Raw genomic sequence first — 24411 nt, forward strand, 5'->3', positions numbered from 1 at the left:
CACCTGTGTCTCTTCAATCTGTGTCCTTGCCCTCACCCGTGTCTCTTCAATTTGTGTCTCTACCCTCACCTGTGTCTGTTCAGTCTGTGTCTCTACCCTCACCCGTGTCTCTTCAGTCTGTGTCTCTACCCTCACCCGTGTCTCTTCAGTGTGTGTCTCTACCCTCACCCGTGTCTGTTCAGTCTGTGTCTCCACCTACATAGGTATCTGCTCAGGGCCTCCCCTCCAATCGGAGTTCATCATATCATCTTGCACATCAGAACTCCCAGAATTTCCACACATCTTCTTTAAAAAAAGATGTAAGGATAAGTTCAGCTTTGGAACATGTTGCATGTTCCACCCATTTTTAGGGTGAAATATATAACAGATTCCAACATCTTCAGCCTTTCCCCCTAATCCCCTCCAGTGGGTAGGGGATCCTTACTCCGCCGCCGCCGTCACAATTTGAAGACAGCGTGGCCAGGCGGGGGCTCAGCCTACATGGTCACATCATTCAATTACAGTTTCCTGTAAACAAATAGCCACGAGTTCCATCGGCCATTGCGGCTGATGGCTTGTTGTTCTCAGTGAACTGCAAGGGTGCTGGTGACCGCTCTTATAGTTCATTGGTCTAACTGTTCTCAAGTAAGTGCCTGCCCACGAGATAGGGGCAGACAGCCATGCTGAGGGTCTGCAGGAGCCTGAGATTGCACCCACAATCTGATCATGGGTGCAATGCTCTGCAGAATTAATAAATAAATATGTAGCATCGGCTCTTGAAGAGCACGCGCTATATGTTTTGAAAGTTAAGGTTACACCTGAACTGCAGTTTGGTTTGGGTACAATTGTTTCAAATTTGGACCTCAGCATCAGTTTGACTGGACTATAGGATGTTCAGCCTGGCCACAGGGGGCACTGTCTCTTCTGGCAGGCATGGAACCACAGTCTGGTGGGGTGCTTTAAGGTTACCTTCTCTCTGGGCCCACCCAGTGGGAGTGTCACTCTTGCTGTGCTTCCTGGGAGAGGGTACTTAAGATGCGGATGTCACGTGGCTCGGGTTTCCGGTCCAGATGTATTTACTGAATCCATGGTCCTGGTCCTCCTGACCAGCCCCCAGGAAGGCTATGGCCTGGGGTGCAGATCCACCCAACTTATTGTCTCGGGGCTGGCTAGACCGAGGCAAGGAAACTAAAGAAGGATTCCGAGGTGGTCCGGTGCCGTCTCCGGTAGTTGGAGAGGCCCAGTAACTTTGTAGCTATCCATGGGAGGACTCTTCAGAAGAAGGTCACGTATGGGATGGCTTCTTAGCAAGAGCCTGGTGGGGCTGAGGTACCTAAGTGAATCCAGTCTTGTGGGTATCGCCAGGCTGGCTGAAAGATCCAGGTATCACACGAGTGTTCTACAAGTTTTTGTTTCCTGCATGTTCTACAACGTCTGTGGTAGAGACTTGTTCATGAGTAAAGCACCTTGTTGGCTGCTAGGCCTTGTGAGAGAGGGACTGTCCAACTTGAGTGAACATCCAGTTGTGAATGACTATTCTCTGGATGCAGTCAAAGTAAGCAAGTTCTTCATTATTGACTTTGACATTAAGAGTACCTGAACTTTCCTCCTAACCCTCTGATCCTATTTTAAGAGACTGTTCGTTGTCTACGTTTTTGCAAATAAAAAATCCCTTTATGTGGATCTGTCGTCAGTCTCTCAAGTTACTGGACCATCGACCACGGGAAACCCCCTAGACATAAATCGAGGAGAAGAAGGTAACGGTAAGCCCAATCAAACCAGCAGCTCCGTCGGGGGTTAGTGCTACAAATAAATTCACTTTTTTTTACCTGCACTAATTGTGCATTTATTATGTTGTTTTCAAAAGATGAACATATCTTTTAAGGCAAATCTGTATAGTGTTTTTTTTTTTTTATTTTGGGTCGTCTAGAGTAGGGAATGTTTGACCCCATATGTATCATATGGACACATATTCTATGTGGCCTTAAACATTGCTATTCTAAAACAAGAACTTACCCAAGTCTTCTTCATAGTTCTCCCCATTGTCACCTGGAAAAACAAAACAAAAGCCAAGTTATACCATAATACTTTGACATCGGTCACAGGATGAAATCACTACCAAAATGAATATCAATCCATCTTACAATATTGAAGTAAATCTACAGATAGTAGGGTGGGAACACGGCAAGTATTCGATAATCAACCAACATTCATTGAAAGTAGCCAACTGTATTGAACTTGTACATTACAGTTCTGTCTTACTACAGGATACCCATCAGTGTCTCCCTTACATCAGTGTCCCATCAGTGTCTCCCTTACATCAGTGTCCCATCAGAGTCTCCCTTAAATCAGTGTCCCATCAGTGTCTCCCTTACATCAGTGTCCCATCAGAGTCTCCCTTAAATCAGTGTCCCATCAGTGTCTCCCTTACATCAGTGTCCCATCAGAGTCTCCCTTAAATCAGTGTCCCATCAGAGTCTCCCTTAAATCAGTGTCCCATCAGTGTCTCCCTTACATCAGTGTCCCATCAGAGTCTCCCTTAAATCAGTGTCCCATCAGTGTCTCCCTTACATCAGTGTCCCATCAGAGTCTGCCTTACATCAGTGTCCCATCAGTGTCTCCCTTACATCAGTGTCCCATCAGAGTCTCCCTTAAATCAGTGTCCCATCAGAGTCTCCCTTACATCAGTGTCCCATCAGTGTCTCCCTTACATCAGTGTCCCATCAGAGTCTGCCTTACATCAGTGTCCCATCAGTGTCTCCCTTACATCAGTGTCCCATCAGAGTCTCCCTTACATCAGTGTCCCATCAGTGTCTCCCTTACATCAGTGTCCCATCAGTGTCTCCCTTACTTCAGTGTCCCATCAGTGTCTCTCTTACATCAGGATCCCATCAGAGTCTCCCTAACATCAATGTCCCATCAGAGTCTCCCTTACATCACTGTCCTAGGAGTGTCACCCTTACATCAGGGTCCCATCAGAGTCTCCCTTACACCAGGGTCCCATCAGTGTCTCTCTTACATCAGTGTCCCACCAAAATCTCCCTAACATCAATGTCCCATCAGTGTCTCCCTTTCATCAGGGTCCCATCAGTGTCTCCCTTACTTCAGTGTCCCATCAGAGTCTCCCTTACATCAGTGTCCCATCAGAGTCTCCCTTACATCAGTGTCCCATCACTGTCTCCCTTACATCAGGGTTCCATCAGTGTCTCCCTTACATCAGGGTCCCATCAGTGTCTCCCTTACATCAGGGTCCCATCAGTGTCTCCCTTACCCCAGTGTCCCATCAGTGTCTCCCTTACACCAGTGTCCCATCAGAGTCTCCCTTACATGAAGTTTCCATCAGAGTGCCCATATATCAGAGTGTCTCCTTATATCAGGTCAAAGCAGAGACCATAGGCAGCCTCTACTGACCTGAATCCTCAAGCTGTGCACACTGTGGATATGCCTCTGACCCTAACCACAGGGCAGACAAAGACCTCTCGTAGATCAAACCTGGCCCAAAGGGGAAGATAAATAAAATTGCAGCGCAAATCTATGGAAAATTGAAAATTTGTATGGACAATTTCAAACAAATATTTATTTTTTCTAAGAAAGATGGACTTCTTATGGTTCCTAAATTCCCAGCTCCTCTCTACAACACTATTTTGTGTGTAAAATTATGTAATGTCCTCACAGAGCGTTTTGTAGCGTCCTCACGGAGCATTGGGTAACATCCTCAAGGAGCGTTGTGTAACGTCCTCACGGAGCGTTGTGTAACATCCTCACGGAGCGTTGTGTAACGTCCTCACGGAGTGTTGTGTAACGTCCTCATGGAGCGTTGTATAACATCCTCACGGAGCGTTGTGTAACGTCCTCACGGAGCGTTGTGTAACGTCCTCACGGAGCGTTGTGTAACGTCCTCACGGAGCGTTGTATAACATCCTGAAGGAGCATTGTGTAACGTCCTCACGGAGCGTTGTGTAACATCCTCACGGAGCGTTGTGTAACGTCCTCATGGAGCGTTGTATAACATCCTCATGGAGCGTTGTGTAACGTCCTCACGGAGCGTTGTGTAACGTCCTCACGGAGCGTTGTGTAACGTCCTCACGGAGCGTTGTGTAACCTCCTCACGGAGCGTTGTATAACATCCTGATGGAGCGTTGTGTAGCGTCCTCATGGAGTGTTATGTAGCGTCCTCACGGAGCGTTGTGTAACGTCGTCAGTGTCTGGTTGAGACTTATGAAATGTGAGTGTATTTTAAGAAGTTTTAATAAATGTAACAATTTTAAAACAAGATTACACTATGGAGATCGTCCTTTCTTCTTTCCATTAATTGCCGGCTGTCCAATGGGGGTAAAAAAAACTGACAAGTGGATGGATTGAAATCAGCAGAGAGGAGAGAGATCACGCTACCGTAGGCTGTGGATCAGATCATCCACAATCTTTGGAAGAGACACGAACAGGCTGACAAGTTGGAGTCCACAGAGTGGAGATCGTATTTTTCCAAGCATTCAATCCTTTGTAATTGCTGGTTTCCAGTGTTACCGGCCACAGCCTCTGGTGAGTCACTTCAGGACTTTTCTGAGGAAAGGAGCACATCAGTCATCTGAATCTATGACGTGTGGGATTCTGTTTTTCCAGCTTTTTGTTTGAGAATTTCAATCTGTCGTTCTGAACTTTTTTGTTGCACGCATTCACTTTGGGGGATATTAAGAACTTTTTATTGCTTGTTGTTGGTTTGATATTTTGCATATTTTATCAGATTTTTTGACATATAATCATGGTATATATAGGTTTAAGGTGGAGTGCACATCGGCCTGGTCTTAGGAGGTGTTTTCCACATTTACTGTTTACATATTTTTGGTTGTCACAATTCAATTCACAGTTTTCTGCAGGAATTAATTAGCATTATGCCGCATACACACCACCGGACTTTCCGGCAGACTAGGTCCGACGGAATCAGTCCGTCGGAAACAATCCGATCGTATGTGGGCTAATCCGATCGTTTTTCACATAAAAAAAAATAAAAATCAGACGGACCTAGAAAGAGAACATGTTTCAAATCTGTCTGACGTTCATCTGTACGCTGGTCCGAAGGACCAAATATGACGAAAGCGAAGCTATTGGCTACTGGCTATTGAACTTCCTTTTTTAGTCCCGTCGTACGTCATCACGTTCAAAACGAACGGACTTTCGAACGGACTTAGTCCGTTAGTGTGTGGCCAAGTCCATTACTTTGGAAAAGTCCGCTGTAACTCCGCCGAAAGTCCGTCGGGAAGACCGTCGAACCTAGTCACAACAATTTGAATAAGGTACTAAATCAGAAGTCTAATAGGGCCCACCTAAACCCCATCCTAATAAACAGCACAATTGAAAGAACATATACTCCTCTAGGGAGAGGACTTTAACATGGGTAGGTGGCCACACAAAGTATGTAGAATTACATCAAGAGAAATTATTAATTAATAATTTAATGATAATAATTAAAACTTGGTAACATTAAATACAATATGCATTTCATGTGTTTACAAACAAAGATAATAATGACACACATTTAAATAATCCTGTTAAATGATATACTTCCTCAGTCCAACTGTATGGCAATGCCCCACAGTGGACAGAAGATAGCAACCCAACGCGTTTCGAGATCTTAGGTAAATTCTCTTCATCAGGGGTATAGATAATTTGCATCAAGCAGAGAACAGGAAATCTAAAACAACGAAATCACATGACATTTAATATCTGTGTTAATAAGAAAACAAACAAGGATATCTAGATAATGGAAAGAATTTATTACAACAACAGAAAAAAAAAAAAAAAGGGGGAAAGAAACCCCTATCAACAGGAGGCAAAACTCACCACTGTGGTAACCAGGGTCAATGAACTGGGCGGTGTAAGGAATGCAAAATGGCGAAAAGAAGGGAGAGAGAATAACCTCTGTCCAAACACTGGAAGATGAACCGTAGACCATATGGATCGGTAAATGTAGACTGAATGGCCAATGAGGCAAAGAACTCAGAAGGGACACCAGTATATATAACCCCATAAAGCAAATCACTGTGGAGGGAAAGGACAAATAATTTGGTATATTGCAAATTAATATTAATTAAGGTATACCAGGAACAGTGAGTTCTTTGCCTCATTGGCCATTTATTATCATTAAATTATTAATTAATAATTTCTCTTGATGTAATTCTACATACTTTGTGTGGCCACCTACCCATGTTAAAGTCCTTTCCCTAGAGGAGTATATGTTCTTTCAATTGTGTCGGACCTAGTCTGCCGGGTCGTGTGTATGTGGCATTACACACACCATGGTTTATCGCAACTATTAAACAAGCACTTGCACTTTATTTAGACATTTACATCGAGAATTTGCAGTTGCACAAAATAGTGGCATCTAGAGAGGAGCTGGGAATATAAGAACCATAAGAAGTACATCTTTCTTAGGTAAAATATATATTTGTTTAAAATTGTCCATAACAAATTGTCGATTTTTCCATAGATTTGCGCTGCAATTTTATTTATCTCCTACCATCTACTAATATTTTACTAGAATTAAAGCGGGAGTCCACCGGGACTCCGCGTTTTTTTTTTTTTTTTTTTAAAAGCCAGCAGCTACAAATACTGCAGCTGCTGACTTTTAAATAGTGACACTTACCTGTCCAGCGCGCCCGCGATGTCGGCACCCGAAGCCGATCGCTCGCTCGGCTGCCGGGTCCCGCCGCCATCTTGGGTATGGGAATCAGGAAATGGAGCCTTTCGGCTTCATTTCCCGGTTCCCTACTGCGCATGCGCGAGCCGCGCGGCGCAATCCGGACGGTCCCCGCTGCCTCTGGGAGCTGTGTGTTTCCCAGCAGGCAGCGGGGCACTTGCTGAAGGGGGCGGGCGCTTGCGGAACGGGGGCGTAACGTACGCCCCGTTCCGCAGAGAGCTAGCCCGGAAGTGGGTGCAGTTACCTGGATTATCCAGGTAACTGCACCCCCCTCCCCCCTGAAAGGTGCCGATTGTGGCGCCGGAGGGGGGGGGGATTCCGATGAGCGGAGGTCCATTTTAGGGTGGACCTCCGCTTTAAGCGGAAGCATTCCTAACTGGAATCCACACTTGTCCAGGTATTTCTGTGGCGCCAATTCCTCTTTCTGCTTCGTGCCCAAAGGTGGTAGTTTGGAGACGACTAATCTAAATAACGGCACTCAAGTGCAGCAACTACAGCAGCAAATAAAAATGTGGAACATACTTACTGTACAGGTGATACTTCGAAAAATGTGAATATCGTACAAAAGTTCATTTATTTCACTAATGCAACTTAAAAAGGTGAAACTAATATATGAGATAGGCTCATTACGTGCAAAGCAAGTTAGCTCAAGCCGTGATTTGTCATGATTGTGATGATTATGGCTTACAGCTCATGGAAACCCCAAATCCACAATCTCAGGAAATTAGAATATTACATGCAATCAATAAAACAAGGATTGTACATAGAACAATATCGGACCTGTGAAAAGTATAAGCATGCCTATGTACTCAGCGGGGGCGGACTGACCATTCGGGCACTCGGGCACTGCCCGAGGGCCCCATGCCACTCAGGGGCCCCATGCCACTCAGGGGCCCCATCAGGGTTTGCCAGCCTCAATAAAACCAGGGACAGTATGTAAAAATCTGTGTTTTATTAAAAATCCCAAGATTATAGCTGCCCCGCCTCTCCAGTACCTTTTTAGTGTGTGTATGTGTATTCTCTGTGTGTATTCTGTGTGTGTGTGTGTGGCACCATAATCTATTGCCTGGGGGCCCCATAATCTTCTATTGCCCGGGGTCGCCAAAATCTCCTATTGCCCGGGGGCCCCATAATCTCCTATTGCCCGGGGGGCCCCATAATCTTCTCCTATTGCCCGGGGGCCCCATAATCTTCTCCTATTGCCCGGGGGCCCCATAATCTCCTATTGCCCGGGGGCCCCATGACTTGTCAGTCCACCCCTGGTACTCAGTACTTGGTTTGGGTCCCTTTTGCAGCAATTACAGCCTTAATGCGGAGTGGCGTGGAAGCTATCAGCCTGTGGCATTGCTGAGGTGTTATGGAAGACCAGGAAGCTTCAATAATGGACATCAGCTTTTCTGCATTGTTCGGCCTCATGTCTCTCATCTTTCTTTTGGCAATGCCCCATAGATTCTCTATGAGGTTCAGGTCAGGCGAGTTTGCTGGCCAATCAAGCACAGTAATCCCACGGTCATTGAACCAGGTTTTGGTGCTTTTGGCAGTGTGGGCAGGTGCCAAGTCCTGCTGGAAAATGAAGTCAGCATCCCCATAGAGCTCGTCTGCGAAAGGAAGCATGAAGTGCTCCCAAATCTCCTTGTAGACGGCTGCGTTGACCCCGGACTTAATGAAGCACAGTGGACCAACACCAGCAGATGACACGGCTCCCCAAATCAACACAGACTATGGAAAATTTACACTGGACTTCAAGCATCTTGCAGTGTGTGCCTCTTTATTCTTCCTCCATACTCCGGGTCCTTGGTTTCCAAACAAGATGCAAAATTTGCTCTCATCATAAAAGAGGACTTTGGACCACTGAGCAACAGACCAGGTCTGTTTTTCTTTAGCCCAGGTAAGACGCTTCTGACGTTGTTTGTTGTTCAGGAGTGGTTTGACGAGAGGTATATGAGGTTTGAAGCCCATGTCCAGGATCTGTCTGTGTGGGGGCTCTTGATGCACTGACTCCGGCCTCAGTCCACTCCTTGTGAAAGTCCCCAACACTTTTCAATGGCCTTTTCCTGACAATCCTCTCCAGGCTGTGGTCATCCCTGCTGCTTGTGCACCTTTTTTCTTCCACACTTTTCCCTTCCACATAACTTTCTATTAATGTGCTTTGATACAGCACTTTGGGAACATCCAACTACTTTTGCAATTACCTTTTGAGGCTTTCCCTCCTTATGGAGGGTGCCAATGATGGTTTTCTGCACAACTGTCAGGTCAGCGGTCTTTCCCATGATTGTGATTACTACTGAACCTGACTGAGCGACCATTTGAAGGCCCAGGAACCCTTTGTAGGTGTTATGGCTTAATTAGCTGATAAGAGTGCAACACTTTGAGCCCAGAATATTCCACCTTTTCACAATATTCAAATTTTCTGAGATTGTGGATTTGGGGTTTTCATGAGCTGTAAGCCATAATCATCACAATTATGACAAATCATGCCTTGAACTATCTTGCTTTGCATGTAATAGGTCTAGCTCATATATTAGTTTCACCTTTTAAATTACATTAGTGAAATAAATGAACTTTTGCACGATATTCTAATTTTTCGAGTATCACCTGTATGTCTCAGGAGAATTGGGGTGAGATTTGTTGAGGTCACCAGGGGTGGACTGACAACTCATGGGGCCCCCAGGCAATAGGAGATTATGGGGCCCCCAGGCAATCAGACATTATGAGGCCACACAGTATACACAAAGACACACACACAGTATACAATCACACAGTATACACAGACATGTTTCTATTGGCTGAGAAGGTACTGGAGAGGTGGGGCAGCTATAATCTCAGGATTTTTAGACCAAAAGGATGTCGGTAAGGGACATTTCAGAGACAGATGTAAAAAAAAAACACAGATTTTTACATACTTTCCCTGGTTTTACTGAGGCTGGCAACCCTGATGGGGACCCTAGTGGCACGGGGCCCTCGGGCAGTGCCCGAGTGGCCCAATGGTCAGTCCGCCCCTGGAGGTCACTAAGGTAAAGCTCAGCTCCTGTGGCCATGCATATGATAAATGCCTCTAGGCTATGCTTACCGGTCCATTGGAAATCGAAATTACCCCCCTTCTATGAAGGAATGGACACCCCGAATAAACCAAATAGCAGCGATAAAGGAGCCGATTCACACCTCACAAGACAGAATGCCGCATGTCTTGACTACTTGGGCTCCCTGGCTTGAATATCAGAACTCGCAACGATACCAAACACTGTCGCAGGAAAACCCTTGACTTTTGTGCCTCGGGTCCATGACCCTCTGGTGATATGGACCCAGAGAGCAATAGACCCTGTACACTATATGCTATGCCCGGAGACCTCTGGAGAGGGTAGCTGGTGGCTTTTCCCACCCCCTCCCCACATAGCCCCCGGGCGGTCTGCACCTCCACTGGAAGTGCGCCTCCCCCGACTCCCCTCCCTCCTTCCTTATCCAATCCTCTACTCTGTCCTTTCTTGCGTTCTTTCTTCCCCTTACCCCTTTTTTTCTTTTTTACATGGATCAGCCTTTCTCAACCTTTTCAACACAGAGGAACCCTTGAAATTGTTCTCTGGCCCCGGGGGAACCCCTTCTAAAAATTAGAAATCTACAACTCATGATACATTAGTGTGATGGTCGGTGGGAAGAATGGTCCTTACACTTGTGGTCATCGGGAAGAATTACCTCCTTACAGATAGCTAAAAAGATCAATGGTGTGAGTGGGAACTTATCTGAGAGGCAGTAATTGCCCAATGCTGAAGGAACCCCTAGCAACCTCTGGAGGAACCCTAGGCTTCCACGGAACCCTGGTTTGGAATCACTGACATGGATTCTCTTCTAGGAGAGAGCTGGGATGGCGAGATGACCTGGAGTCGGACGTTATCCACCCCCTACTAAAGACTAATAGTACGACCAAATGCTGCCTTATGCTTCCTTGCGGGCCCTCAACGCTCAGCGCTACCACCATATAAAGTTACAGAGCATTGCGACAGCATCGCCCTACTTGGGGGGGGGGGGGGGAATAAAACCCTACCACAACCACTAAACATCAAAAAGCGATTCCCCTACCAGACCTATTAAGGAGGGCATGTGAGGGGCACTAAATATTTGTTCATTGGTTTATAAATGTTTGAATTATATTGCCTTGTTAATGCCAAACGTACTATCCATGGCAGTGATGGCGAACCTTGGCACCCCAGATGTTTTGAAACTACATTTCCCATGATGCTCAGGCACTCTGTAGTGTAGTGGAGCATCATGAGAAATGTAGTTCCAAAACATCTGGGGTGCCAAGGTTCACCATCACTGATCTATGGTATGCTTTGAAACTTACTTTCTGTATTTCCTAGAAAATTACATAGAACCCCCAAACATTATATATATTATTTTTTTTTTTTTAGCAAAGACCCTAGAGAATACAATGGCGGTTGTTGCAACTTTTTATCTCGCACGGTATTTGCGCAGGAATTTTTCGAACACGTTTTTTTCAGGAAAAAAAAAACAGTTTCATGCTTTAAAAAAAAAAAAAAAAAAACAGTAAAGTTAGCCCAATTTTTTTGCATAATGTGAAAGATGAAGATACGGAGAGTAAATAGATACCCAACAGGTCACGCTTCAAAATTGCACGCGCTCTTGGAATGGCGCCAAACTTTGGTATTTAAAAATCCCCATAGGCGAGGCTTTAAAATTTTTTACTGGTTACATGTTTTGCGTTACAGAGGAGGTCTAGGGCTAGAATTATTGCTCTCGCTCTAACGTTCGCGGCGATGCCTCACATGTGTGGTTTGCACACCATTTTCATATGTGGGCGGGACTTACGTATGCGTTCGCTTCTGCGTACGAGCTCACGGGGTCAGGGGCACGTAAAATATATATATTTTTTTTTATTGTTCATTTTACTTTTATTTTTTTAGTTTGACACGAAAAAAAAAAAAAAAAATGATTACTTTAATTCCTATTACAAAGAATGTAAACATCCCTTGTAATAGGAATATGGCATGATTGGACCTATTTACAGTGAGATATGTGGGGGTCAATAAGACCTCATATCTCACCTCTAGGCTGGGAAACCTAAAAAAAAAAATGATCCTGGCTTCCCAGCCGAGGCGGCGCCGTTATTTGAATGCAGAGGCCGGGCGTGACGTCATAACATCGCACCCGGCCTCCGAACGATCATAGAGACTCCGGCAACCATCTGGTCCGCCAGAAATCTCTATGATCATTATCTGGGGGCCGGCAGATCCTGTGTCCGACTCACCGATGGAAGCGGTAGAAGCACCGGAGGGCAGCCGGAGGGGGGGGCGTCCCCTCCCGCCACCTGTAAGAACGCTCAAGTGGCGGAACAGCCGCTATGATTGTTCTTATGGTGCAGGGAATCGACGGCTGAAAATGCCGATATCTGAATGATGTCTGTGGCCTTAGGCATCATTCAGATATAGCCCCGGAAAGTCGAGGCCGTCCCTGGAACGTCCTCCTGGCGCGAAGTGGTTAAAGGAAACGCGGACATTGTTGGCAGAACACAGCACCGTTACCTGTGTGCTATGAGTGGTGGGTTTTGTGGAGAGGTAAAGAGAGTCCTGGAGCAAATGACAAAAGAAATAGGTGCAGGGACGGCACAACTGTGCTGGACTGCACAGTTGCCATTTTAAATGTTGTGGACGCTTTAAGAAAGGGAGAGGGGAGGAAACTGGGGGCGGAGCCTGGAATAGAGAAGAGAGAAGGTTTAGGGGAAGTGGCGTGCGGTCACAGAGTGGTGGAGGAAGCGTTTCCCACCCTCCCGCCCTAGGGTAGGGGTTAGGTATATGGAGGTTGTGTGGTAAGGCAGCTCTTTGGGTTGCTGGGAGAGGAGATCGGAGAAGTACATGTGTAAAAACATGCTGTACCCATCCATGTGATGGGAGTGGTTTATGGTACTTCCAGGTACTTGGAAGGGTTAAAAAGGGTAGGTCACTGCTAGTTTTGGTAACGCCTCCGAGTCAGGGGATTCCGACTGGAGGCATAAGGTTGAAGTTAAAATAGGTGGTAGCAGTGACCAGTGGGTGGGCGCCCCCCCAACCAGGAACCAGCTTAAAAGTTGAAAGTGTTGGTAATGTTAAATTATGTTATTTATTAAAGTTTAGATTTGTTAATAAAATAAGGCCAGGTGGCCATTTACTCCAAAGCCTAGTTGGGTCTTAGGGGTTAGGGGGTTAGGGTTAGGGTTGGGGTTGGGGTTGGGGTTAGGGTTTCCCCTAGAAGAACAAGGTTAGGACTCAGGGATTGGAATAGGGACCTCCCCCAAAGGTCAAAGGTCAGCAGGCGTGTCCCCCAGAGGGTTTTGGAGGGTGGTATGTGGTCATGGGGTAGTAGGCATTAGGTCACTGGGCCTAAGTCCTACAAGGTCATGTTGGGTCAGCCGGTGTGTGAAAGATTTACAGAACTGTGTGCTGCCCACCTAGTTCAAGGAGAGACCTGAACAACCTTGGTTTATCCTCAGGGTCTTTTATCTGCAGCTGAATGGAAAGTGTGACCCAACCTCCTACCTTTCTGAACAACAAGGGCTGAAAAAGCTTGAGGTCAACCTATACCCGCTTGGCATATACCTGAGGAACTCAGTTCAGGGATAAACTGACAAGGGACAAGAATTTGACTCTTCAACCTCTTCTTTGACCCGCAAGATCCCACCACACTCCGCACTCCACACTCCGCACTCCGCACACTTACAGCTTTTGGAGAGACAATCCTTGGCTACACTCAGCTTCTCCTCCAGGTCATCGAGCTTCTGCCGCTGAAGCTGGGAATGCGTTTGTTCCTTCTGAAGTTCGCTCACAGTCGTCTTCAGATTATCGAGTTCTCTTTTAATATGGTAGAGATTGTTTTCCGCTGTCGTCCGTTTCGACTCAGTAGTAGAAAGAGACTTTCTCAAATTAGATATGGTCTGGTCGTCCTTCCACTTCTGCGAATTGGCTGACTTTAGATTACTTTCACACCTGTGGTGGAATTAAAGGGAAACTATGTTGCACATATAATGTTCACAAAATTAGCCCAGTGACCATCTGTATATCAGGTCATGCCGTGTACACACGGTCGGAATTCCGGCCAGAAAAAGACCGATGAGAACTTTTCACCGGAAAATGCGACTGTATGTGTGCTCCATCGGAATTTAGCTGTCCGAATTTCCGCCAGCCAAAAATTGATAGCATGTTCTCAATTTTCCCGACGGAAAAACTTTCTATCGGTAATTCTGATCGTGTGTATATGCAATTTCCGACACGACAAAAATCACGCATGCTCAGATTCAACTACGAGACGGAAGCTATTGGCTACTGGCTATTGAACTTCCTTTTTCTAGTCCAGTTGTACGCGTTGTACGTCACCGCATTATAAACGATCGGAAATTAGATGTGACCATGTGTAGGCAAGACAGCTTGAGCGGAATTCCGTCGCGAATTCTGTCGGAAAAACCATCAGAGCTTCTTCCGACGAGAATTCCGATCGTGTGTACGCGGCATAATGCGTCCAGTCACCCTGCCAGTGACCCTGGTTGTGTCAAAATTTGGCCATTATCTCAGTCCAGAACTTCGATGGTGACCCTGTTCAATGGCAAAAGGGGGGAAAACGGGATGGGAGGCTTTCTCCCCTTTGTGTCACACCAGACTAATGGTGAGGACTTAGGAGGACCCTTTGTAGAGTCAGGGTATCACACATAGGGGTGCCAGTACTCTAGGGTGGAGGAAGTTCATTCCTGTGGTAGAGCTGAATCTTTAACCTTGCCTACAAAAGGATTCTGTCCATGCCAACACTTCACCCTGAAGAAACCCACGACACAAGTAGGTGAAACATGTCTGTGTGTGCGCCTATACATGCCCTCTGCCGATAGCCAACCTGGGCTTTTCATCACCCTTTAGCCCCCATCCTATCTCCGCAAACTGGAAATCCATGAACAACCGAAAACTGGAAGTAAATGGCCAGGTGGCCCCATGCTGGTTTTGAGTGGATAACATTACATAGTTACATAGTTGCTAAAAAAATAAATAAAGTAAGGGACTAAGGCGCTACCCGTACTAAATATAGCTGTAATCAAATATGTCCTTACTAAGTAGGGTGGTCTATATTGCCACTTTAGTATTAGTATTCCATAAATAGGAGAGAGAAATATACCACATATAAAGCAGAAAAAGACGACCTTAAGAGAGGAATAAGAAAAGGGGGGGCGGCTAGCATATAGAAACCGCTATGGTTTCCATTTGCTAGCTGTATGGATTATAGGGCACTATATCAAATCCAAAGGGAATTCACTCCAGGTGAGTCCCCAGGTATCCTATTCAAGGAATGTGTAAACACATAAAGATGGTCCACAAGCAGGGGCCTAAAGTGCAAAATGTCAATCCAAGTAAAAAAATTTGCAACAAAATTGTGCAAATCTGGTGCAATGGTGCAAAAAAATATATATGTATATGTGCAAATTAGCAAACAATTTTTCTAAGAATCAGTTGATATATATATATATACACAATAATAAATAATGCTACATAAATATGTATGGTATATGCTACTACCCAAGCATATTACCAGATAAGAATAAATAAGAACCCAAAAGAAAAAGAAATCTAGCACCACATAAGGCTCAGATTAAATGAAGTATAACTCTTATATAAAGTCCTCAGATAATGAGTCCACTTGATGAAATTAATAATATGTATATTGGCTCTTCAGTAGGTAAATCATAAGGTAACGTATGTGCTCAAGCAGGCAAAACCGGTGACTTCTGTGCACTCCCCATCAGGTCCCCACTCCCCGGATCCCTGTGCCCGCTAGGGGGCAGATGTGCGTTTGTATTCCGACAGCGGGAGCTCGTCAGGCCCAAAGAGTCCACCACTTGTTCCCAGGGCCGTCTTTAAGGCAGGGCAAAAGGGGCAGCTGCCCTGGGCCCTGTCATTGTTGTGGGGCCCAAAGCAGCTGCCTCATACTTGCCAACTATCCCAGTTTACATTCCCTTGTCCCTTGAAGTTTTAGTCCTGTGCTGTGTCCTGATATCTCAGTGTGAAGTGCTGGTACTAATGCTGCCCAGCTCTGCCCTGTTGTTGTGTACAGATGACTCACCTGCAGACCCTGTGTTTACATGAAAATAAGCGGCATTCATATGTAAATGACTGCGGCCAACGGAATTGATATGTAAATAAAGGCAGTATTCATATATATATCATGCCCCGCTGCAGTGAGGAGATGATGTGCTGTAATCTATAGCAACCAGTGAGCAGTATTACTGTACAGAAATCCCTAGCAGCCAATCAAAAAGCAGCAATGTGCTGTAACCTCTAGCAACTAATTAGTAAGCCTTAAGGAGTGCTGTAACCTCTAGCCACCAGTCAGTGAGCAGTAATGATATGCTGTAACCTCTGGCAACCAATCACAATCACTGCCTGATCTGATACAGTAAACTGATTTTAAGTCTAGCTGCTATTTATTGTATGGCTCAGAGAAGGTGGAGAGTGAAATTGCATGGGGGGAGGGGGGCCCTAAGAAAATTTTTGCCCAGGGACCAGTCAATATTAAAGATGGCCCTGCTTGTTCCTCCTTTGGTATATAGTGGATGCTTCAATAGAGCTGGTACTTGCAGACCGGTGTATCTGTGATCACACTCGCCGCCCCGAGCGCCGCCAGCTGACTCCCGGTTACGTCACGTGAGGACACGGCTCAGCCAGCAGAGGAGATAGAGCACAGGCCACGCCCACCGAGCTGTATGCACGAGCCCTTTTCTTATTCCTCTCTTAAGGTCGTCTTTTTCCTTTATATGTGGTATATTTCTCTCTCCTATTTATGGAATACTAATACTAAAGTGGCAATATAGACCACCCTACTTAGTAAGGACATATTTGATTACAGCTATATTTAGTACGGGTAGCGCCTTAGTCCCTTACTTTATTTATTTTTTTAGCAGCTATAGTTCACAACCCCCTCGGGGAGGTGTGAAATATTGGGACGGCAGTAACCGAGTATATCATACCCATCGCCACAGCGCGGCGGTTTGTCCCTTTTTGTGTTTTCTATAGTTACATAGTTAGTTAGGTTGAATAAAGACACCAGTCCATCCAGTTCAACCTGAGTGAGTGTCTACCCCTATCCATTGCACACTCACATTGGTCCCTACTCTTATGCCGCGTACACACGAGCGGACTTTTCAACATCCAAAGTCCGACGGACTGATTCCGTCAGACTATTCGATCGTGTGTGGGCTGCAACGGACTTTTGATTCGCCAAAGTCTGACGGACTTTAGAATATGGAACATGCTTCAAATTTTTCCGACGGAACTCCGCCGGACCCGGTCCCTTCGAAAAATTTGCTCGTGTGTATGCTATTCCAACGGACTAAAACCGACGCTAGGGCAGCTATTGGCTACTGGCTATGAACTTCCTTATTCGAGTCCAGTCGTACGTCATCACGTTCCAATCCGTCGGAGTTTAGTGTGATTGTGTGTGGCCAAGTCCGCTCAGCCGAAAAGTCCGTCAGAACTCTGTCGGAACTCCGGCAGAACTCCTTCGAAAGTCTGTCGGACATAAGTCCTCTCGTGTGTACGGGGCTTTAAGGAGCCCACAATCCAAGGTCCCCATTCATATAATAGGGCCAATTGGACAGTCTTTGTCTTTGGAGTGTGAGAGAAAACCGGAGTACCCGCAGGAAACCCATGTAGGCACAGGGAGAACATGCAAACTCCAGGCAGGTGGTGTCGTGGTTGGGATTTGAACCAACGACCACTTTTTACTGCTAGGTGAGAGTGCTAACCACTACACCACTGTGCGTGTCACCAGGACTAGGAATACAGAGATTTGCATCCTGCACAACTGTGGACCCCTGCAGAGGACTCTGGATTCACCACCTTGTCATTGCAATTGAGGACCAATCTATTATCGTCCAGCGAATCTCTTTTCAACTGGTATATCCAGCAAGCGATCACAGCCTGAGCATTTTTTGAGGCTCTGTGATTTGACTCAGCTGACCATCTTTTCCTCTCTAACTTATACGCGGTGCTATCTTTATTGTTTCATTGAGACGTGTTGCTGAATGACTAAGCCCTTGTACACACGGGTCGGACATTCCGACAACAAAATCCGTCCGATTTTGTCCGACGGATTTTGGCCGAAACTGGTGTTGCATACACGCGGTCAGACAAAGTTGTCGGACAAAGTTGTCGGAAAATCCGATCGTTCCTAACGTGATGACGTTATTTCGTTAGGACGGGACTACGTTCAGGCTAGTAGCCAATAGCTTTGGTGTAGGAATTTGATCTGAGCATGCGTGGCACTTTTTTCCGATCGGAATTCTCTACAAATGATCGGACAAAGTCCGATCGGATCATGTTGTCGGAAAATTTTATAGCCCAGCTCTAAAACTTTTTCGGTCGGATATTCCGACGGAAACAGTCCGATGGAGCCCACACACGGTCGGATTATCCGACAACACGGTCTGATCGGACATTGTCCATCGGAATGTCCGACCGCGTGTACAAGGGCTTACAGGCTTATTGTTGATCTATTGTTTCTCCTTGACTCAAGTCGCATGCTTACATCACAGCATGCTGCATTTTTTACTCTCTATGATTGACAATGTTACACCCAGAAACCAAACCCGTCCTGTTCACTAACTAGCAGGGATACTTTCCGGACAGAATTGCATTTATCTGTTTGTGATGACCAATGCTTTTTTTCAACATTGTAAAGACTTAATGCAGCAGCTCTATAGGCATATAGGGAGTCTGGAGGTCCATGGTTAAGCACAATACCGGTACCGACTTGTGCTACCAAGGTTTCCCATAACTCACCTTTGCATAAACACATGAAAGCATTATATATAAAGTCACATTATGGCTGAGCTCATGGGCGTGCGTTTTTTAAAGTGGTTGTAAACCCTTACAAACCACTTTGGCCTACAGGTATGCCTAGATTAAGGCTTACCTGTAGGTCCAAGAAATATCTCCTAAACCTACACGGTTTAGGAGATATTTACAAAAAAAGACAGGCACCGATATGCCGTTAGTGGCGGCTCCCGTGCGCATGCGCGGTTGTGTGACGTCATCGCTGCTCCAGCGCTGTGAGTGGCCGGAGCAGCAATACCTGGAAGAAGATGGATGCTCCGTACTACAGGGGACAGCGGTGACATCGCTGGCTCCTGTGTCAGGTAAGCGACAGGTAATGGGGGGTCGGGGTCTTCACTGGCAGTGAAGGGGTTAACCAGTGGGTGGCAGTGTAGAGGTTAAGTGTTCCTAGGGGTGTGTTACTAACTGTGGGGGGGTTGGGCTTTCATTTAGTGAACACCGATCTCTGCTCCAATCACATGGAGCAGAGATCAGCGTCACTAGTTGCTAGGCAGAATGGAGAAATGCTGCTTTCACTGCATTTCTCCATTCAGCCGTGCAATGCACAGTAGCCCATTATGCTTTACCTTTGCAGGGAGACAAAGAGGAATTAACACCCATCAGGGTTTACTTCCTCTTTAACCGGTTCCCGACCAGCGCACGCCGATGTACATTGGCAGAATGGCACGGGCAGGCATATTGGCGTACAGGTGCGTCCAATCTTCAATGTCGGCCTGCCATCACGAGCGCGCCGCCGGCAGCGCGCTCGCGTGCCAGTCGGGACCCCCGTGAGTCCGGTCGCGGGTCCCGTGGACCCGATCGCTGCAGGCATACCCGCGATCGTCTCACGGCGCGGCTGAATGGAGGAAATGCCATGTAAACAGCATTTCTCCATTCTGCCTAGCAACTAGTGACGCTGCTGATCTCTGCTCCATGTGATTGGAGCAGAGATGGGTGTTCACTAAATGAAAGCCCAACCCCCCACAGTTAGTAACACACCCCTAGGAACACTTAACCCCTACACTGCCACCCACTGGTTAACCCCTTCACTGCCAGTGTCATTTACACAGGAATCACCACATTTATATAGCAGTGATTGACAATGGTCCCAAAAATGTGTCAAAAATGTCCAATGTGTCCGCCGCAATGTCACAGTCACAATAAAAATCGCTGATCGCCGCCATTACTATTAAAAAAAAAAAAAAAAATAGAAAATTATTAATAAAAATGCCATAAAACGATCCCTATTTTGTAAACGCTATAACTTTTGCGCAAACCAATCAATAATCGCTAATTGCGATTTTTTTAACCAAAAATATGTAGAAGAATACGTATCGGCCTAAACTGAGGGAAAAAAATGTTTTTTTTATATATTCTTTGGGGATATTTATTATAGCAAAAAGTAAAAAAATATTGCATTTTTTTCAAAATTGTCGCTCTATTTTTGTTTATAGCACAAAAAATAAAAATCCCAGAGGTGATCAAATACCACCAAAAGAAAGCTCTATTAGTGGGGAAAAAAGGACGTCAATTTTGTTTGGGAGCCACGTCGCACGACCGCGCAATTGTCAGTTAAAACGGCGCAGTGCCCGAATCTCAAAAATGGGCCTGGTCCTTTGGCTGCAAATTGGTCCGGGGCTTAAGTGGTTAAAGTGGTTGTAAACCCTTACAGACCACTTTGACCTACAGGTAAGCCTAGATTAAGGCTTACCTGTAGGTCCAAGAAATATCTCCTAAACCTACACTGTTTAGGAGATATTTACAAAAAAAAAAAGCAGGCACCGCTGTCTACGGCGATATGCCGTTAGTGGCTGCTCCTGTGCGCATGCGTGACGTCATCGATGCTCCGGCGCTGTGAGTGGCAGGGGCAGCGTTCCCCCGAAAGAAGATGGATGCTCCATGCTACAGGGGACAGTGGTGACATTGCGTAATTTTCTGGTAGGTGTGCTTATACTCTCTCTCTTGTGGCAGGCCTCTACACCAGTGTTTCTCAACTCCAGTCCTCAAGGCACCCTAACAGGCCATGTTTTCAGTATAATAAAAATAAAACGAATTCCCCCACCAACGGGATTTTTAGGCAGCAATAAACAGTAAGCGTAGCATACTATATAAAAAAGATTACTTTATTGTGTGGTAAAAACATGAGCTTCACCCAGGTATTTAAAATAAAAAGATATAAATAGAACCAAGCTTGTACATACAAAAATTGCAATGACAATTGGGCATACACTAAGCAGACCTAACTATAAATATACTGTATAAGATTAGTAACAGCAAAAATATATTTATAGTTCTAACGCGTTTCAACCACTAGGGTCTTCTTCAGAGAAAGTCTGTTGATAGAGAGACAAGATACAACTTAATAAATCTATCGAATAGGATTAGTATTAAACATATTCTAGATTTGTCAGTGTAATTACCCAGTATGGTATTGCCGAGAGGTTCATACAAATTATAGTGCTTAATGGTGGAGTTTACCCAGGTTCATGCTTAGACATCCTTCACAGGTTACAAAAGATATATGGTCCATACATCTCGCCACAGAGTCCAGCAGTGGGGTGAGGGTCGGAAGCCCTGAGGCGCGGCTCACGAGCGGTCACACGACAAAACCCTATGCCCCACAAAGGTTGTAGGGAATAGGTGCAAGCGTAGGCAGCCCGCCTGTATGGTAAGTCACGCCTGTGATGAAAATCCCAACATAGTCGCAATTAGACATATATATTTATATATTTGTTTTTTATATTCTATATTATATATATATAGACCCACATATGGGGTATGGAGATATCTTATATATGATTTGTGTGCATATAAAGGGAATATCCCCAGATATCTGTATTCACATCCAAAAAAAAAAAAAAAAAAAAAAAAAAAACCACATGTCATCTCACGTTTGTTTCCTTTTGATTTCAACCACGTTTGCTGTTTCTGTTCCTTCTTTTCAATACGTGTTTGCCTTCTGAGTTTTGTTTTTCTTTTCCCCCCCTTCCCTCCCCTTTCCCCCCCCCTTTTTTTTTTTTTTTTTTTTTGGATGTGAATACAGATATCTGGGGATATTCCCTTTATATGCACACAAATCATATATAAGATATCTCCATACCCCATATGTGGGTCTATATATATATAATATAGAATATAAAAAACAAATATATAAATATATATGTCTAATTGCGACTATGTTGGGATTTTCATCACAGGCGTGACTTACCATACAGGCGGGCTGCCTACGCTTGCACCTATTCCCTACAACCTTTGTGGGGCATAGGGTTTTGTCGTGTGACCGCTCGTGAGCCGCGCCTCAGGGCTTCCGACCCTCACCCCACTGCTGGACTCTGTGGCGAGATGTATGGACCATATATCTTTTGTAACCTGTGAAGGATGTCTAAGCATGAACCTGGGTAAACTCCACCATTAAGCACTATAATTTGTATGAACCTCTCGGCAATACCATACTGGGTAATTACACTGACAAATCTAGAATATGTTTAATACTAATCCTATTCGATAGATTTATTAAGTTGTATCTTGTCTCTCTATCAACAGACTTTCTCTGAAGAAGACCCTAGTGGTTGAAACGCGTTAGAACTATAAATTTATTTTTGCTGTTACTAATCTTATACAGTATATTTATAGTTAGGTCTGCTTAGTGTATGCCCAATTGTCATTGCAATTTTTGTATGTACAAGCTTGGTTCTATTTATATCTTTTTATTTTAAATACCTGGGTGAAGCTCATGTTTTTACCACACAATAAAGTAATCTTTTTGATATAGTATGCTACGCTTACTGTTTATTGCTGCCTAAAAATCCCGTTGGTGGGGGAATTCGTTTTATTTTTCTGATTCATAGGGGTGAGCAGCACCCTTTTTGCTCTTGTTAGCAGTGTGTTCCTTCCAATGTTTTCAGTATTTCCCTCAGATGAATTGGCTGTGGTAATTACTAAGGCCGTGAAACTGATGGAATCACCTGTGCAAAATAATGGAAAGCCTGAAAACATGACCCGTTGGGGGCGCCTTGAGGACTGGAGTTGAGAAACACTGCTCTACACTATGGTGGAACCCATGGAGTAAATACATACAGACAGTCTTTGGTGGTTATCGATACAGGCTTATATATTTGGAGGAACATCACTGTGACAAAAGAGATCCAAAGAGTTCCAAAGTAGATCTTTTTAGTTTTCAAGATTTTTTTTTTGACTTTTTGTCATGGTTTATTTCAGTATTTTTTGCACTTTGACACTTTAGTGTTTTATGTTATCTAATTACTATTCAAATTACTTTTTTAGGGCAGCACTTTTTTATTATTTGTTTATTGCACAGTTCATGTCAATTGTGGTGCTAGCATCTACTTAGGCTGGATTCACACCTATGGCATTTTTAGTGCTTTTTGCATTTTGCAGATATGCACTACAGTCCATTTAACATGGTTTCCTATGGAAAATGTTCTGTAGCCAGGGCTGGACTTACCATTGGGCTTGACTGGGCTCAAGCCCATGAGCCCCGCCCAATAGGGGGCCCCGTCGAGAGACATCGCCGAGTGTACTCAGCTTGGCTCCGCTCACAGTCATGCACAGTCCCGCCCTATGATGGACATAACACAGGGACTGGGCGTGACTGTGAGTCGAGCCGAGTACACTCGACTCGACCCGACCCGAGAGCCGCTGAGAGGACCCAAGAGCTGCCAAGAGCCATTGAGAGGACCCGAGAGCCGCCAAGATACACCAGACTCTGTATCTCGGCGGCGCCATTTTTAAACTTCAAGACTGCAATGACAAGGCTGCGAATGACACTGGGGCAAGGCTGCAAATGACAAGGCTACACTGACAAGGCTGCAATGACACTGGACAAGGCTGCAGATGGATGGACAAGGCTGCAGATGGACACTGATAAGGCTGCATTGATGGGCATTTAAATGCAAGTTTTTTTTACTTAAACTTCATTCCTAAAAGTTTTTTTTCTTAAAATTACCTCCTAAATTTGGGGTGCGTGTTATATGCTGGTGTGTGTTATACGCTGATGAATACGGTAATGTATAGAAGGTAGGGCCCGAAAGTTACTCAAGCCCAGGGGCCCCCCACCACCCTAAGTCCTGCCCTGTCTGTAGCGCAAATCTGCAAAATGCAAAAAGCACTAAAAATGCCATAGGTGTGAATCCAGCCTTACAGTCTATTAGCATAGTATCTTTTTTCTGAAATTTTTTGAGGTTTACATCCATTTTAAGCCAGTAATAGATGCTTCGAATCTCGGCCCTGTTCAGCAGGGACCAGCCAAGATCCACACCATAATCAGCAGGCTAAATGTACCCAAGTCTATCTATCGATTGTCTTGAGTACAACCAGCATGTTGGATTTTTGGAATGCAGCTATAGCTGCTAGCAGAAACCAGTGTGTTCTCCTGGAAGGGATGACTCCCCGCACCCACTCCCTTTTCCCACTGGAAAAACACAATAGCCTTAAGGGAAGGAAGTCAGTGTTGATGGAGGAATTAAGCGATTTTCTTTCCTGCATCCTATGGTCTCAGGAAAGAACATCAAACCATCTATGGCCTACTTTAGAGCTGGACCCCACTGAAGTCTATAGCCCAGCCTTTCTCACCCTTTTCAACACAGAGGAGCCCTTGAAATAGTTCTCCGGTCTCGGGGGGAACCCCCTGCTAAAAATGAGAAATCTAGAACTCATGATACATTAGTGTGATGGTCAGTGGGAAGAATGGTCCTCACACTTGTGGTCATTGGGAAGAATTACCTCCTTACAGGTAGTTAAAAAGATGAATGGTGTCGGTGGGAACTTATCTGAGAGGCAGAAATTGCCCAATGCTGAAGGAACCCCTAGCAATCTCTGGAGGAACCCTAGGGTTCCGCGGATGCTGAAGGAACCCTTAGCAACCTCTGGAGGAACCCTAGG

The 24411-nt window shown here is 45.2% G+C and overlaps 1 protein-coding gene across 2 annotated transcripts in view; it reads right to left on the reverse strand.

Moving 5' to 3' along the window:
• LOC143956906 (uncharacterized) overlaps positions 1 to 24411 on the reverse strand; it is a 106463-nt gene that overhangs the window by 18379 nt on the left and 63673 nt on the right. For both annotated transcript variants that reach the window (XM_077467076.1, XM_077467075.1), the window contains exons 5-6: positions 13382 to 13647; positions 1996 to 2028 (exon numbers count right to left, since the gene is read on the reverse strand). In XM_077467076.1, the coding sequence (XP_077323202.1) occupies positions 1996 to 2028; positions 13382 to 13647 (299 nt within the window). The remainder of the gene's footprint in view (positions 1 to 1995; positions 2029 to 13381; positions 13648 to 24411) is intronic.

Source organism: Lithobates pipiens, unplaced genomic scaffold (assembly GCF_037356315.1).
Source record: "Lithobates pipiens isolate NorthernLeopardFrog02 unplaced genomic scaffold, aLitPip1_a1.2 Scaffold_44, whole genome shotgun sequence".
Lineage (NCBI taxonomy): Eukaryota > Metazoa > Chordata > Amphibia > Anura > Ranidae > Lithobates > Lithobates pipiens.